The following is a 312-nucleotide window of genomic DNA, read 5'->3' as shown; positions in this document are numbered from 1 at the left end:
CTCGGCACCCCTGGGGCTTACCTGGGGGAAGGAGCCCTCGCGGCGCTGGCCCTTGGGGTAGTCTAAGTGACCCCGGTCCAGCATCAGGTAGAGCGAGAATATCACCACGCAGAAGATCGCGCTGCCGAATACGGTGAACTGGCGGCTTAACTTCATTTTCCCCGGGAGACTCGGGGCCAGGGCACTGTCTTCACCGAAAGGAGCCGGGCGGTGGACTCTCTAGGAAGCGGCCGCCGGAGATGCCCCCACTTCCGAGCTCGGGCTCTCCTCGCTTTCTATTGCGGATGCGGGTCCCGACCACGTCCGCACCTT

The 312-nt window shown here is 64.1% G+C and overlaps 1 protein-coding gene across 1 annotated transcript in view; it reads right to left on the bottom strand.

Moving 5' to 3' along the window:
- MAN2A1 (mannosidase alpha class 2A member 1) overlaps window positions 1-306 on the bottom strand; it is a 160,255-nt gene extending 159,949 nt beyond the window's left edge. The window contains exon 1 of the mRNA XM_006754267.2: window positions 22-306. Coding sequence (XP_006754330.1) covers window positions 22-156 — 135 coding nt within the window. The 5' untranslated portion in view covers window positions 157-306. The remainder of the gene's footprint in view (window positions 1-21) is intronic.
- Between the last annotated feature and the right edge of the window lie 6 nt (window positions 307-312).

The sequence above is a fragment of the Myotis davidii genome, unplaced genomic scaffold (assembly GCF_000327345.1).
Source record: "Myotis davidii unplaced genomic scaffold, ASM32734v1 scaffold812, whole genome shotgun sequence".
NCBI classification, from domain to species: domain Eukaryota; kingdom Metazoa; phylum Chordata; class Mammalia; order Chiroptera; family Vespertilionidae; genus Myotis; species Myotis davidii.
This window is presented reverse-complemented; position numbering and strand designations above follow the sequence as displayed.